Here is a 14,125-nt window from a genome sequence, read left to right on the forward strand (position 1 = left end):
AGAGGATACTCCTGCAGAAGGACACACTCCTGATACCTGGCACTAAATGCAGAGCCTTCAGCAATTAATTCAAACTCTCCGGCAAACCAGCATTCTGTACAGGGAAGGTTGGTGCTCCCAGATAAGCAGGACATCTGGAGCCTCAAAGCAGTTTCAACATCCCACAAGCCATGAGGAGGTAAACTGTACCCTGCTAGGGCTAGGCACCCTAACAAGGCTGACATGCTAATTAGAACTTATTCAACAGACACACACATTTCAGAAGGAAGGAATCTATTTGTAGTCACTGTAATAGATTAAAATTGGCAGTGCATTTTGCAAGAGGAAGCTAAGCATGAGGGGCATTCCAGCAGAGATTTTCCTGAGCACTGTGGACCATATTTTTTTCCTCAAGAATAATGGTATAAATCACTGCAGTGCAGACAGGGCTGTCACTAGGCAGATCATCATTCGCATTGTACCAGCTGTTCCACTCACATGCACCACCCGCTGTGCATCACATATGCTTTCAGGAAGTACACAGCTCTGTCTGGCAACAAATGTACAACTGAGTGAAGGAGATACCTGGTCTCCAGGAGCTCTGAAGATCAGAGATGCTGTGTGGGGTTAGATCTAGGAATGATGTCTGAATAGATCTTTCTGATGAGGCTGATCTGTCACCACATTAAGACAGCAGTTCTTAAAGCATGCAGCACGGCAGAGCATATCAGTTTTCAGCAGATGAACTCCAATGGAGCCAGCCGTGCACACAAACATCATCACACTGGGTAAGTTCTCAGAACCCAACAGAAAGGGAGATGTAAACTGCATAGCAACAAGGCTGTAACTGTGGGGCTGTACTGCATAGCTCATCCTTTGTTCACCCCTTCCATGCAAGCAGCAGACAACTAATCTCCAAATAATCCTCTAAAAAACAAAAGAGATTGAATATCCTGACCTGCAGCGTGGGTAATATTGTTCTGATTTATTACTTTGTGTGCTTTTTCATTTTTTTAAAAAGCACTTAAATAAAAACATGGCAAACAGCCTCATGACTCTTTTCATAGCTTTCAAGTTTTCCTAGCACATCAGCATTTCTGTTTCTTAGAGAGCTAACACAGCTAACAGTCCAGTGCCATTTTCACACAAATCACAGTATGTGCCTCAGAAGTACTTCAGGACAACCCAACACACCATCTGATGGCTCTGCTCAACACTTCTGAATCGCCATCAGTAAGAGCACTCTGGATGTTGTCCAATCTGTAGGCAAGTTGACACGCCAACCCTTAGCCAAGCTTCTAACACAGCTTAAAAACAGGCAAGGTCTGGCTAGACCCTATAAATACCTGCACCCTGAATTCGTTCCCATCTGAACGCACCTCGATTATCTTCAGCATTACAACCTACAGACTCAAAAAACAGTTGCTTCCAAAAACATGTAATAAAATCAGCTTGCTTCACTTTATGTGTTACAAGATCTGTCACGAATACTGGGTAAGATCACAGGCCTAACAACATTGCCACTGTTTCCAAAAAGGGCTTTGTTTAAAAGCATTCTGTTTCCCATTCACATAGAGGAAAGCACACACTTGTGTTTCTCTACATTTGTAGCTAGATTTTGGAGGCTCAAGTTCCCCTTGGAGTTAAACTTAGATCCTGCTGATACAGTTTGTCAAACATATCGTATTTCCTAATGAGATCAGACAGCCACAGAGATGGGACATAGACAAAAAGCAAGGTAAAAACAACTGCCTGCTTTGAAACAAATGACAGTACTTTCCTTTCTAGGTACAAAGAGGAAAATGCTAAAACATGAGGGGCAGATAACACAGCAGTAGAGGGCCTGTTCTATGAACACGAGAGGGCTGACACATTTCAGTGACAGCCCATCCATTCTGCAGCTGCTGACAGAGGTCAGTTTGGTTGTGAGCATGGATGTGTGCAGGGCTGCATCTCAGCAAACATGGATTTTGTATGCTGGTAGATGGGGATGACTCAGTGAGCCCTAAAACCTCCAGGCTACACACTGACTTCTACCAATGGTAAAAAAGAATAATAAAATTCTTGAAGATCATCACCCCCAGGCAGAAATTACTGGAGCATGAAATGCTGCAAATGGGCATGAGTACTGTTTATCCAAACACTGCCCCCAACATATGCTGAAGGCTAACACTGGGTGCATGAGCTGGCTGTGCTGGTTTCCCTCTGCCCGGGAACTTCCCTAAATCACGGAGAGCTGCACCATCTCCTGATTACTAACACAAGTGTTGCAGTGAAGCCATAGAGGCAACAAATGAATTTTCACATGAATCGCCTCCTGCTGCTTTGGATGCCAGCTGTCCCAGGGACAAAAGCTTCTAACAGACACCTCAGACCGATGTGCCTGCCACTCTACTGCCACAGCTGTGCAGTTGTCATTTCTTCTCATTTTTTGGCTCAGCACAGTCCTTGTGCTCACAGTGCCTTTGCAGGACCAGACACTGTCTCTCACCACATGTTTATGTAAGACTCAAACTGAGCATGGGCTGAGGAATCCCACAGTTACAGAACAAAATATCAAAGAACCAATCTCTACAGGTGGAAACAAAAGTAAGAAAACAGCACAACTAATAGAAAGTGATTAAAATATAGCTGATCATAATAAATCTTGTAAAAACAGTTCCCACCCACTCAGAAGCAGCTCTGAGGAGGCATTACCGCTATTAACTCTTGCAGAGGCAGCAACATCTGAGATAGAAGGCAGATTTTAATTCGACACACAAGGAAGACCTTAATTCATTGCATGTACTGACAACACCACTGTACCATGACTGCCAGGTGCACTGAACGAGTGTACAACACCACCAGAGCCAAGATAAGCCACTAATTTCACAGAGCTAACATTTCTTTGGTCCAACACCACCATGTTCACAATATCTTTGTCCCACAGAGCCACAAGCTGCTAGGAGTGAATGAAACCTTTCTGGACCTCTGTTAAGTCCTGAAAGGTGGCAGTCTTACCTGCACATAGTGAAAAGGAGCTCAGTGCAAACCAGCAGCCAACAAAATGCTGAGAGAGTATCTTGCCTTCACAACTGCTTGATGGAAATAATGGCAAAGTAGTATAGCAGCACTAGCCACAGTTCCTGGAGCTGGGCTTAAATCCTTAATGACTTCAAACAATTTGAACTTCTGCATTTAAAAGCATTAAGAACAAGCAGGTGCAAACATTTGCCACAAGCTGCATGCTGCTTTTTCAGCAGGACTCTGCTCAGTCAGACATAGCTGAAATTGTTTAGATTCCTGCTTGAGCCCACCAGACATTATTAGCTCAGGTGCAGCACCATGAACAACTGCATGGTTCTACCAGGGAGAATAAAACTCAACTTCAGGCACCTCCTAAGAATTCATAAAGCCAGTACCCAGGAAACCCCAAAACATTACTCATGCTTAATTCAACAGAAATGCAGAATTGGGGTTTCAAGTTCAGCAGATACTTCTACCAGTATCTGTTAGTATCCTCCACAGCACAGAAAATCCCTAAGCACATAAAATCCCTAAGCAAGAAAAGCATTGCAAATACTGGTAATTGGATATGTGAAGCAAAGGCACTGTATGTTGCATGATTGGTGATTAGTACTTACATTGCTAATCACCTATGATTTTTTCAGATCCATTAGCAGTGCATAAGGCTTGGCTGTACTCCTCCTGAAAAGGCATTACTAACATCTGTATTTGTTAGACAGGCTTATCACTGCCAAGTTATCTTTACTGCAACATGGAGGCAATGTACAAACTGTACCTGTAAAGTCTTGCCAATTACTTAAGGCTGCAAACTAGCCGCTGTCATTACAAATCTCACTCTGAGTACTGTCTACCTGTGATAAACGTCAACTCTCCTGTTTTATAACATATTTGAATCCATCCTTGCAAATGGGATGATTCCAAGCTCTGGCTTCTCAAGGACAGCTTTTTTCCCCCAGCCTTGAAAAACATTAACCTTCCCTATGCGCCTTCCACCTTTAACACTCACACTTACAATGAGCCCTGGTCTGATGACATCACTTTTCTTGACTCCCACAGCACGTATTGCTGGACTCCAGCATCCACCCAAGTATTTCTTCAGAGTCTTTAAGGCATGAGTTTAATGATCATGAAGACAACCTCCACAGAAAAACTGATGATTTTATTTGATTTGCTACTGCCCCAAAACATGTTGTCATTAAGTTGAATAGGCCAGAATCTGAATGCTCCCTTAGGAAAATTTAAATAAACATTTTTCAGTAGTGACCCAAAACCAAGGGCCTGCATTTCCGCTATCCAAAATATCTGAACAGTTATATGAAGTTGTTTTTCTTGAGAGAATATACATGAGTCCCTAATGGCAATTAATGACAGATGAGGAAGACTTTGGTTAAAGTCTTCACTGAGAGGAAATAATGACAGTGTCATCCAAAGCAGAGTATTTAAGTGCTATCCATAGACTGTTATTAGCCTAAAAAAATAACTAATTCCATTTAGAATCTTCTTTAATCAAGAACACTTTCCAGAAAAATCTTGATCATTGTTCACAGCCTAGGGATGCTGAAGATAAACCAGTATTTCCTGGATGGAAATGTACCTTCCACAGATGTACCACATGACTGCTTATCACCTGATGTATATTATTTTGCATGTCGAAGTTGTTGTTTCACCAAGCTCCATGTTTGTTATTTTTAAGCCATGTGTATCGGATAGTAGGAAAAAGGGTAACACAGTCTAGAACATCAGAGCAAGTCCCCAAGTTACTGCACAAAACAGGACTCGATATGAAATATTTCAGAATCACAGTCTGCAGTGGCCCTATAGAATATTTCTGAGTCACAGACAAAGCTCATTTACTGATTTCTCAAAAACCACCAACAGAAACAGTTTTTCATCTTTCCTGGGGCTGTTAGGTTTGGGTCACCACAGCCATTTCAACACATATTTGCATAGTTTAGTTGTTCTACCTTCTTGACACAATTCAATGGACACATCTCCTTACCTGAATTAATTTGAAATATATATATATATATATATATATATATATATATATATATATATATATATATATATACACACTGATAAAGAACTTGCAAACTGAGACAAGTAAACTGAAATTATTACTGTAAATTCTCCCACCTGACCTCGGTGGTGTAAAACTCACTGCCAACTGTTGTCTTACTTGGAACCACAGAAGCTGCCTGGCTTGGAACAAGTTCCTTCACTCTTTCCCAATAGCTCACTTACATCACGTCAAACATGCCTAGCAGGTCAGACACATCCCCACCCATCCCCAGGTACAATGCATAACCTCATATTATGGCTATCTCCTGCCCAAAATTTTGTCCTGAATTTTATCCCTTGCAGGACAGGATGAACTCTCACTTCAGCAGTATTTGCACTCAAGAGGCAACCTCATAAAAGCACTCAACCACCAGCCCTCCATACAAAGCTTAGGTTCTGTTATGAAAGCAATCCAACCTATGATCAACAGAAAGATACCCAAATGTAAATAGCTCACTCTAGGAGCACCAGATAGACAAAAATTACACTGGAACTTAATAAGTCTTTTTTGTATCCAAGAAACCAGTTCTCTTTCTCTCAAACACACGGGAGCATGTAAAGAACAAATTCCAAACATCATTATTAGTCCATCTGGTTTTGCTAAACATAAGCTTAAGAATGACCATCAATTCTATAAAGGCTATTTTGCCCCTTCCAGTATCTCACTCCCCTATGCAATTGACTGAAATAAGTAAAATGAAAATACTAGGTGTCCTATTTGGCTCAGCAGATTTGGAGTTAGGATGAAAATAATTAACACACCAAAGTTCTAATTGTTTCTGAGCAGTTCTCACAAGAGCCAACTTCAGCTTATCATACAGTCCTGCTTGCAAGGGGCTGGGACATAAAGAGCCTGGAAGGGATAGCACCAGGACAGATGACGTAAACTAGTCAAAGGGTATAACACAGGAGCATCATTAGGTAACTGCACTCTGGAAAAACCTATTAAATACCCCTTGAAGACAAAGCATAGAATCTGAATATGCCCAAGATGCCAGCATTAACAGCTTGCCACTATACTAAATCACCATGAAGCGTTTCAGGAATACATACATGTCAAATTCAGTAGCTTACCAAGCAACTGAAAGGCAGAGCATGTACTCCAACGTGTAAGCACTGGAGATTCACACTTTAAACCCAAAACACTCACTTGTGTAGAGGATTTTTTTTCTTAAAGACAGTTTTTTGTTGCTGCAAAAGGAAAATGGTCTGCAGAAAAGCAAGGCTTCTTTCAATTGTTTAACACTTGCAACTGGTATTCTTCCTGCTTTTTCTGACAAGCAGCCACACCAGAAACTTTACTATATATTGTTTTATTGTATGTCAAAGTTCACTAAAGTTAGAGTTTCACTTGTATACAAGTTACTTAAAAACTGTGTCTAGGAAGAAATTTATTAGCAATCATATTTCAAAGCAGAGGTTTGTTCAACCAGGCCACAAGAAACAATATAGTGTACAAGCAGTAACTAGAAGGAGCTGCAGGTTCAAGGAATTTCCAAATGTTACCGATCCCAAGATCTCAGAAGAAAGAAAAAAGCGGTCACAATATAAAACAGCAGCTCCACGTAGCTTTTTCAAGTTTTAAGTTTATTCAGAAGGTGACATTTATTTCAGTTTGCTTCGTTCTTTGAAGCTTCATCAAAGTTTTCAACAAGATCTAGAAACAGAAAGATATTGAAATGTGAATTGGACCAACATCTGCTTTGCCAAATGTATTCTTCTGAAGCTCTAATTCATATCAAGTACTTGAGAGATTTTTTTAAAAGCCTTAAAAAACACAGACCAAACAACATGCAAGAGCTTTCAGAATTCACCTTCTTTGTTTAAAGAAATAAGTTTTAGGTTGTTCATTATAAAGCAGAATTCTAACATCATTCAGCTTTCCTATAACCATTCCTAAGCAAATCGATACTGAAAAGGCAGTTCCTTCCCAGCCCTTTTACTGAGGATTAAACAGTGATCCTAGCCATAGCATTTTTGCCTTGTGTAAGAGTAACAGCTATTTCAAGCCAATTGTTCAATTAGTCTAGCATGGCATCTGAAAACAATGAAATAATCTGCCTGTAGCAACTGTGCAACAGTCATTGACCAGTCTAGGACAAGGACTCTCACTGTCCTTGGCCAAGTGTTATGCTATATATGCCATCTCTAAGCAAAATTCAATTCATCTTTCTCAGGTTTCACATTTGTTCTCACCTGGAACTTCATCATCATCATCTTCACCAGTAGCAAGCGGTGCTTTCCCATCCACAGCTGCAAAAGCAAGAAGTTCAAAGGCATTATTTCAGCTCACCACAGGTACCTTGATCAATTCATGTGGGTTTTTTTGTAAGCATTATCTAAGAGTCTAAGTTAAGCTACAGCACTCTGCAAAACCTTCCTGCCAAATAAAAAAATATAAAACTAGCCAAGCACTTCCCACTGCCCACATACTACGTTACATTTACTAGTCAACACTTTCTATCTAGGTATCGAGTGCTCTGCATGATAGTCATATTCTGCCAGTTTCTCTTGAAAGCACCTTTGTTTACAGAGTAATCTGTGGGTCTCAAAGTTCATCTTTTTCAAAATACCATTAACTTACAAGGAAAAAAAAAATATACATGTATCTGAATCCTTATGATCCTAGACATTCAAGAAGAAAAAAAATACAGCACACCTGTGGAACACTGGGCAGACAATTAGAGACATTAAAAGACACCGCTGTTCCCTGAAGAATTCAGAGGAACATTGAACCAGATGCACAATTTTACACCTAATAGGTCAAGGTAACAATGTGTTCTGGTCCACATCTCTTCTGATTCAGACTTAACCTCTTATTGTATTTGCCAGAGCTTTTGTGATTTAACCATGCTCATTTCCACAGATCAGCAAGAATAGGTGAAACTGCAACAGCAATGTAACAGGCTACCCAGAGGTTGCAGTCTCCTTCTCTGGAGATACTCAAAACCTGACCAGATACTTTCCCATGTAGGGAACCTTCTTCAGCAGGGGGTTGGACTAGGTGAACTCCAGTGGTCTCTTCCGACCCCTACATTCTGTGATATATGCTAAGAATAGGTACCTAAGGTCCCTAGGTGCCTGTGCCACTACTTTCACAGCTATTCTTGGCTGTACTACAAAGGTTAAGCTGCACAAAACCTTCAGTACCTCTGTTTATTCTAATTAATCCTTCTGATTTCAAGAAGAACATGAAGAAAAAGACAAGTTCACAACAGATGCCTGAAATCACTTTGCACTGATATCTAGAGAAGCAGAGGAAGACTTGAAATTTGGTCAGAAATAGCTTATGACAAAGGTCAGTGCTAATTATTTTGTTCCTAACAGCAGAAAGCTGATACAGCTTGAGAGCATCTCAAGTGTTGAATACGACATTTTAAATGCAAACCGTATTATTTTCTCCTAAATTGTTTTCATAGCCACTCAAACCTGAGACAAGACTAAATTCACTTCAACACCTGCAAGTGCAGTCAGTGCAGACACTTCACTCTTTGATGTCAGCTTTCCAAACCTGCAGACAATACTAAAACCTAGTTTTGTGCAACTACTTTGGCATTCACCCAAAGTAGAAACAATCATTTAACAAGTCATGCAAAGCAAGCACTTCAAAAACAGGCCTCTCTAGTATTAAAACTGTGCAGTTCAGCTTATCCAGAATAAATTCATCTCGTTATAAGACTCAGGCTTCAAGCCTGCCTTCCTCTAAGCACTACCACTATCGGGCAGAAGACATAAAAATCACATTAGGAAGAAGGAAATTGAGCTCCACAGGGAAATAAGAAGTTTACCTCATCCCAGAGACTAGTTATAGCAGGATTTTTTGACTGGGAAATTGACCTGGCGAATACAAAGACAACCCCTCTTTCTTTGTGGAAAAAGCACAGAAAGAAGAAACACATGTTCACTACTGCCTGAAACTGCACATATTGTAAGCTTTCTTCATTTCCTCTCTTAACCATGTTCTGTACTTAGTAAGCAATGGAATTAACATTCTTGTTTAAGAAGCAGGAAGACAATACAAGCAGAAATTGAAGAAAGTTCTCAGAGTCAACAAACTTGTCTCTCCCTAACAATTCTCAAACTTTCAAACCCAAACATTTTCAGATCCTTTCCAAATACCAAATACTGACGTCCTTCCTCTACTAATGCACAATTTCAGGAAGAACAAGTGCTTAGCATGTTTTACTAATTTAAAGATGGAGAAGGAAGTTGGTATATGTAACTTACTGCTCACACCAGTCCTACATACATAGGAATTAGAACACCTTTTCTTCCAAGTAGTGTGTAATTTCCCCTTACCAATCACAAAGCCCACACAAAGAGAAGTATCCTCACCACATCCATGAAGGTGCAAAGCACTATCAAGATATCTGTACCTGAGTCTCTCCACCCAACACCCCCATTTTATGTTTTCATTCAATTCGCCAAAATAAACACATGAAGTTCATCTGTTTAAATCCTAAGTCTTCCAATGATCCATCTGGCTTTAAAGAACTATGTATGTGAAAATATGCTAGCCATATGTAGAAGTAAACCACCATAAGATCAATTCTGGCTACAACACCCTAGCACCCTAGTCCTAGACCAGCTAAGACTCTGCTTTATTTTGGTTATGCTCTTTGCTGGAATTGACCTCTAAGTAAGACCTTAGAGCTCTACTTTATGCCATAATATGCCTGCAGACAAAGTGCACTGAACTTCTCTGCAGCTACACAAATAAGCCCCATTTTAGCTGCCAGCATCAAATGCATTCATGTTTCAACTTACGTTGCTTGGGTAAGGCTTCCGCCAATCTCCTCAGGCTGGTCAGACTGTCAGCTCCAAGCTGATTTAAGATACTAGGAAGCATTTCTGTCAGCTGCTTTGTTTCAGCATGGCCAGTGATAGTGAAAGTGTTGGCAGCCAGAGATGCCTGAACTTTAGGGTTATTGAAGTGAATGACTGTTCCTTGGTTGGTAAACATATTTACCTGCAAGATAATACACAATTCAAGTAGTTTATCACAATTGTTTTCTTATTTAACAGGAAACAGCTGTAGTTCCTAAAGCTCAGTGAAGACTTACTGATTTACAGACAAGTTAAAATGTCATTTGCCAGAATTTTAATGTTAATATATTTTACATTTCTGTACGGAAGAGTACTCCCTCCTTTGAAATTGTTACCTCTTCAATGCCAGAAATATTGTTGACTCCAAGTTTCTTTAAAGAGAACTGAAGTTTCTTATCATCTGCTGTGGCTGTTCTATGGACAACCTTCTTCTTTCTGCGGGCGGTACCCTTTGCAAAACAAAAAATTACAGATTAGTATTTAAACAGTTCTTCACAAACTCTAATCCCAATTCATGTAACTACTCTTGCCATGTATAAATCAAATTAACACACAAAGTGAGTTACAGTGCACACTCTTCCAACTGCACTGCTGCAATCTTCCCCTTGTGATGAGGCAACCATCAAAAGCTTGTGAGATGCGAGGTTTTAGGAAGCAATTCACCAGAGAAACTGTACTCCACAACTCTGACCGGGGATTTCGTAGTACCCCACTTAAGAAATAAAAACTGCATACTTATCTTTGTCGTCTTTGGTATAATACTGAAGACTGAGCACAGCCTTCCATAATTTTTAAAGCTTATGAATTCTTCTTTACTTCACTATTCTTAAGTCATACACAAATTCTGACAATTAAGTCCGAAACAACAGTTATCTGTATCATTAATAAAGGAAAAATTGTTTTATGCCAAAGCAGCACCTTTATCTGATAGGCCTACTCATGTGTTAAAGACCACATTTGTTTTGTCAAAATATTTACCAATACATAAAAATACATATTTTCACACGTTATTTCAGACTACCTCAGTTCAGAAAGCAAAAGAAGGGTTAAGATCCCTACAAACACAGAGCTGTAATATGGGACAATTACTTCCATGGAGAAGGCTATATGAAGATACCTATACCTACAAGAAAAGAAGCATCATTCTATACTTCCTTGCACCACCATAAGGCTTCCATAAGACATGACACAAAATCACTAGGAGTGTGTGAAACTGCATTCCCTTTTCATACTAACCCAAGAAGAAAACACGTTACAGCTTGGCTGTATATATAAATTCCTGCAATGCTTTTTGAGTGAAGTAGCAAAAGTTAGAGAACTGGCTGTCGCTAATACGTCTAACATAATCCAATTACAACCAATAAAAGACAACAACAGACAAATCAGTGTGAAAATACAGCTCTGAAGAACACAGCTCAAGTTTGGTCATTAGTCTAGAAAGCCTGACCTTCATTCCCTGCTCCTGTCAATCCAGCACAAAAAGCAATGTGAGAAATGGTTTCGTTTTAGTACCTTAACTAACTGCCCAGTAACTGAGATACACTAAGGCCTATATTAGAAAAGACATTTCAGTCCATCTTAAAATACTATGCCTTGAATGAAAGGCTATGCAGGTACATGTTCTCCACGCACTTTTATGCGCATTAAGATACCAAACTTCAGACAATCTGATCACTTAATTTAAAAGCCGCTGCTTTCACCTCCACAGATTTAAGTCTCTAAAGATTACAGGTCTTCAGTAAGCAAGTTCTGCCACAGTCGTGCCAAGACACGTTGTTCACGTATACCTCTACCAAATGGATATTAAGGAAGAATGGGTACAGTAACCCTCAATTTATTACACCCCAACTACACATTCACCTACCAGGCCTTTAAAAACAGTTTGGAATAAATGACATTCAGACACACCGACACTATACATAAATACTGCAAGTATCATAGAAGGGATCACAGTATGTTTCAGTGATTTTGGAGGTCTACAGCTGAGCAATGTGGTGAAAGTCCGCCAGCAGAGGCCACGTGCAGCCTTTTCTAACAAGGAGGAGTTCTTCCCCCATGCCTCCTCCGCACCCAGTTATCAGCCACCTCCATTCACGCTGCAACTTTGTTGTGCAGAGTTCCAACAAGCAATTCCAATCACAAAACAAAAGTCATGCTCACACCTTCTGTTTCACAGACCAGTCTGAGCAATGAGTGACAATATCACCAGCGTATCCCAAGCTCCAAACCATGTTTCTGAGGGACGAGCAGACCACAGACGCTACGAGCTGCAAGCTGCACACCTGCTCTTCAGCCACCAACGCCGAATACCTCCGCAACCAGCATCAACGCACTTCAGCAATGGACACGCGATGAACAACACAGCAGCTCTCCAGTAACCCGCACAACAACGCATCACTCAGCCCGCAGGTTCCCATTTCAGACCGCCCCGATCTCTGGCAAACACCAAACAAAGCCTTGTGGAAGCCGCCCGCTAACTGTGCTGACTAATTCGCATTCCGCTCCCGCAGGGCCGCGCTCCCCGCAGCAGGGCCGTGCCAGTCCCGGCCGTGCCCTGCCCTGCCTCCTCAGCGCCGGCCCGGCGCGGCACCCACCTTGCCGCCGATGCGCACTTGTGCTTGGAGCTTGGCGAGCTTCTCCTGGTTCATGATGGTTTCTTTCATCTAAGGAAGCAACGAGAGGGCGGTGAAGCGGGGCTCGGAGCGCGCAGCGCAGGCTCCGCCGCCGTTCAGGGGAGAGGGGTCATCCCGCCCGTCCGCCCGGCCCTCCCTGCCTTCAGACAACCGGCCCGCTACCCGCGGCCGGAGAGCAGCCCCCTGCGCGGCTCCTGGCCGCCCCCCATTACCTTCCCGGTGCGGGCGTAGCGCTGCCGAGCGACGGGATCGGAGTAAGGTCCGGGCACAGCACGAGGCGGGGAGCGAGATGGCGACCGGAAGGGAGGCACACCGCGCCGCACTGCGCATGCGCCGCTGTCTCATCCGCTTTCCCCGGCAGGGGGCGCCCCAACGCGTGGCGGGGCCGGGAGGGGAGCGGCGGAGCGGGAGCTCAGTGAGGCCTTTGGGAACGTCCAACGTAACATCCGTCTGTCCGCGTTGGGAATGTACGGGTTGGGTGGGTGGGCTGTTCGATGGACAAGGCAGTGTCTGCAGGATTGTACCTAGAGACTAGTTGTATGACAAGCGGTGTCCCTCAGGGGTCGGTAGTGGGGCTGACGCAGGCAAACACTTTGATCATTGGGGCTGTTCAGTAAGTAAGGCTTCACCTTCAAGGTGAACCTAGAGCTACCTTTCAGTATCTAAAGGGGGACTGTAAGAAGGAAGGGGGCAGGCTCTTTAGCAAGATCTGATAGGACAAGGGGACATGGTCTTAAAGAGACGAGGCTAAGGCTGGATTTAATGGAAGTTTTTCGCAGTAAGGGCAGTGAAGCACTGAAGCACATTGTCCAGAGAGGTGGTACATGCCCCGTCCCTGTAGCATTCTAGGTCAGACTGAACGTGGCTCTGAGAAGCCTGATTTCTCTGTAGGTGTCCTTGTTCAGTGCGTGGAAGTTGAACTTAATGACCTTTAAAGGTCTCTTCCAACTGAAACATTTCTGTGATTCTTTGAAAATGTTTAAATGTTGTACTTTCAGTCTCGTTTATGTATATCTCCTACGACCATGTCTTTATTTCAGCCGTCCACACTTCACTCTGGACTTGTCATGATCCCTCTGTGGTGAGGCCCACCAGGCATGACCCTCACCTCATCTGGCTCTGAAAACACTTCCCATGTTTCCCACAACCTGGACACTGCAAGGAGAGCCTGCTGCTCTGCAGGCCTGCACTCAGCACTGAGTTCACCATCTCAATTTGTGTTTTCATGCCTCTTATGTCAATTATGCTCTGGAATATCCTCAGTAAACTATTCCCTTTGTTCTTGTTTCTTTCAGACAGTATTAAATGTATCCTTCTATGTTCTGTAACGCTAAGGCTTCTATGTTAGTAATTCCCATTGTGAGTCCATGTCGAGACTCCAAATGTGTATGCAGACTCAATTTGCTCTGATGGTCTCTCCTGGCTGTTTCAGGTATTGATTTGGAAGCAAACTGCCCAGTGCAGAAGACTTTTTTTGCTGTCAAACAAGAGGGAACTTCTGTAACTACAGCAGGTATGCCCAACACTTACCCCATGTGCTGAATGAGGCACAGCCCAGCCCATCCTGCAGCTCTTCCCTGCCCTGCACCATCACATGGGCAGCTCTGCCCTGCTGAGTG

The 14,125-nt window shown here is 42.4% G+C and overlaps 1 protein-coding gene across 1 annotated transcript; it reads right to left on the reverse strand.

Annotated features, from left to right (window-relative positions):
• Window positions 1–6,616: 6,616 nt before the first annotated feature.
• BTF3 (basic transcription factor 3) lies at window positions 6,617–12,826 on the reverse strand. Its single transcript, XM_072359405.1, has 6 exons — window positions 12,719–12,826; window positions 12,468–12,536; window positions 10,209–10,322; window positions 9,814–10,015; window positions 7,243–7,299; window positions 6,617–6,703 (listed from the first exon to the last, which is right to left on the reverse strand). The coding sequence occupies exons 2-6, from the start codon at window positions 12,534–12,536 to the stop codon at window positions 6,657–6,659; spliced, it is 489 nt and encodes a 162-aa protein (XP_072215506.1). The 5' UTR covers window positions 12,719–12,826; the 3' UTR covers window positions 6,617–6,656.
• Window positions 12,827–14,125: the final 1,299 nt, after the last annotated feature.

The sequence above is a fragment of the Excalfactoria chinensis genome, chromosome Z, assembly GCF_039878825.1.
Source record: "Excalfactoria chinensis isolate bCotChi1 chromosome Z, bCotChi1.hap2, whole genome shotgun sequence".
NCBI classification, from domain to species: Eukaryota; Metazoa; Chordata; class Aves; order Galliformes; family Phasianidae; genus Excalfactoria; species Excalfactoria chinensis.